Source organism: Palaemon carinicauda, chromosome 29 (genome assembly GCF_036898095.1).
Source record: "Palaemon carinicauda isolate YSFRI2023 chromosome 29, ASM3689809v2, whole genome shotgun sequence".
Lineage (NCBI taxonomy): Eukaryota > Metazoa > Arthropoda > Malacostraca > Decapoda > Palaemonidae > Palaemon > Palaemon carinicauda.
Window position 1 is genome coordinate 27,283,123 of NC_090753.1, and position 2,718 is coordinate 27,285,840.

Consider the following 2,718-nt stretch of genomic DNA (forward strand, 5'->3'; position numbering starts at 1 on the left):
TGCCAAGGTCTTCTTCTTCTTCTTCTTCTTAGATTGCCTAGTCCTTTTGACTAGACACGGGCTCTTGCTTACGCAGCCCGTCTGTGGTATGGGGATATATGTGCTGGGTTTAACCTTTATTATATTAAAAGAGCACAGGATGGGTGATTTGTGGACATCCACCTGGACACGGCCGCAGCCCTGCAGGTCTGACCCTCCTGGCAGCGGGGCCTTGACAATATGTCTGCACCCACGGGTTATTACAGGCTGCTCTGCCCCTAGAGCGTGGCCTGTTATGGTTCCTGTGAAGCAGGGGCCTTGTTTTACTTATACATTCCCGTATAACTGCCGAGGGTCAGAGTTGGGCTGCTCAGGATGGGGAGGCAAAGTATGGTTGCTGCAACTAGGTGTCTCTTGTTCTACTTATCGGGGACCGGCCCCTGGAGCCACGAGCGGAAAATTCTTTAGTCGTAGGGAAAGAGGTATAGTAGCAAGTCCCATGGGAGTAGGAGGTCATGGGAAGGAGGGTAAAGGTAATGAGTGGGAGGTAGAAACTTTTGGGGCATACAGTATCCCCTGGAAAATTCTTTAGTCGTAGGGAAAGAGGTATAGTAGCAAGTCCCATTGGAGTAGGAGGTCATGGGAAGGAGGGCACAAGTATTGAGTGGGAGATAGAAATTTTTGGGGTATACAGTATCCCCTGGAAAATTCTCTAGTCGTAGGGAAAGAGGTATAGTAGCAAGTCCCATGGGAGTAGGAGGTCATGGGAAGGAAGGTACAGGTATTGAGTGGGAGGTAGAAACTTTTGGATCATACAGTATCCCCTGGAAAAAGAACACGCAGTTATATTAAACAAAGTTACATGAGGTTTAAGGGTGATAAATCACCTAGGCGGTGGGTACGAGGAGAGATAGGCTGTGTATGCTGGGATGTTTTCTAGGATATTCTTGGTTACTGCTTCTGCTGTAATCGGTGGATGGTTGGGTAGGTCTTGACGAAGGAGCACAGTGCTGGGGCAGTGGAGGAGATAGTGGTCCAAAGGGTCACCGGCTGGTTGTGCTTCACAGTGTTGGCAAGGGCGTACTTCGTCACCGATGATTTGCCAGCAGCATTTATAGCCCAGTCTGAGGCGATGGGTGATGACGGCTATTCTCCTATTTGTGTCCCTTGTGATATCATGTGGGTCCATATCAGTTACCTGTGTGTACCACCTGGCAGTCATGGAACCTCCCAAGGCTGCGTCGCGTACATCAGACCTAACTCTGGAAAGACAGTTTTGGATTAGTAGGTTTTTAATTTGTTTAAGAGATTTACTGAGGCTTACCCCTATGGAGGTGCACTTCAGTGCCTCATTTGCCAGCCTGTCTGCGGCCTCATTCCCCTGAACCCCCACATGACTAGGGATCCAGTTGAGGGTGATTTTGCGACCCCTCTGAGCATGGATCTGTGCTGTAGCTCTGATGGTAGAGAGCAAGCGCACGTTCTCTTGTAGCTTATTGTTGGAGATGGCCTGTATCGCTCCTTTGGAGTCGGTATGGATGGTAGTGTCTCCTTGCTTACCCAGAGAGTCAGCAAGCGCCTTGGCTATGGCCACGAGTTCAGTCTGTAGGGTGGAGGCATGATCTGACAACCTCCAGTTGGCAACATAGTTATTTGAGACGACGGCGGCACCCGTAGCAGGTATGCTCCGGTCCACCGACCCGTCCGTAAAGTAATTGTTATTGGCCCAAGTTTGCCTTACTGCTTGGTTGGCCGCTTGTAACAGTATTTGGGGAGGGCATAAGGCTTTGGTGGAGGGGAGGACAGTGAAGTTGGTGGAAATTGGGTCGGGGACCCATGGGGCTGGGGGGATGTACAGATCATGAACGTTGTCCACCCTCAGGAACGAGACGATCTGCTGCGCTCCCATCCTCCTGATTGCTTGCAGAATTCGTCCGGCATATGTGGGGGGGGGGGTCTAGATCTTCATGCAGGTCTAACAAACCTCTCAGTTTGTTGCTGAGGGGAGATGCCCTACCTGCTTTGATGGTCTTGCACACAGTGGCGCAGAGCCTTATATCAACTCTGTTGGCTAATGGCATTAGGTTGGTCTCGGCCCGCAAAAGTTGCAGCCTAGTCCACATAGGGGCCCCTGTAATGAGTCTCATACCGTTGTTTTGGATGACCTCCAGAGAGGAAAGCAACCCGGTCTGCAGGCCAGTCAGTGACGGGGCTGCGTATTCCACCTGTGAGGCAATAGCCTGCACGTAGAACCTTCTGAGTAGCAGGTGGGAGGCTCCCCTACTTAGGGAGGTGATCCTTTTCATGGCTGCGAACCGGGTTGAGATCCTATGTTTGAGGTACTTGACCTGGCTTGTGGGTGATAGGTGACGGTTTATCATGATTCCGAGGTACCTATAGTCGTTAACCCACTCGATAGGAGTGTTGTTAATGATTAGTCTGGGGGGCTCGAAATCATGCTTAACCGCCATGGCCAAGGTCATTACTCTTCACCAAACCTCTCATGAGGTTGTCGTTCAGTTACAAGGAGGAATTGTTTTCTCACTTGATAGCGTCGCAACACTAACGGGCTTTCGTCGTTATCAGCATTCCCTCGGAGTGGATCCTGGTTTTTACCTGCTACATAACTCGTCCATCAGGGAGGTATGAATCCCACCGAGACGTTTCGCACGATGAGATCCTGACATATGTTTTCCGGGAGCCATTTGTCCCGCATTCCTCGAACGGGTGTGAAAGTGA

General features: G+C 50.7%; 1 protein-coding gene across 1 annotated transcript; it reads right to left on the bottom strand.

Annotated features, from left to right (window-relative positions):
• Positions 1 to 862: 862 nt before the first annotated feature.
• LOC137622465 (uncharacterized) lies at positions 863 to 2,450 on the bottom strand. Its single transcript, XM_068353071.1, has 2 exons — positions 1,964 to 2,450; positions 863 to 1,821 (listed from the first exon to the last, which is right to left on the bottom strand). The coding sequence occupies exons 1-2, from the start codon at positions 2,448 to 2,450 to the stop codon at positions 863 to 865; spliced, it is 1,446 nt and encodes a 481-aa protein (XP_068209172.1).
• Positions 2,451 to 2,718: the final 268 nt, after the last annotated feature.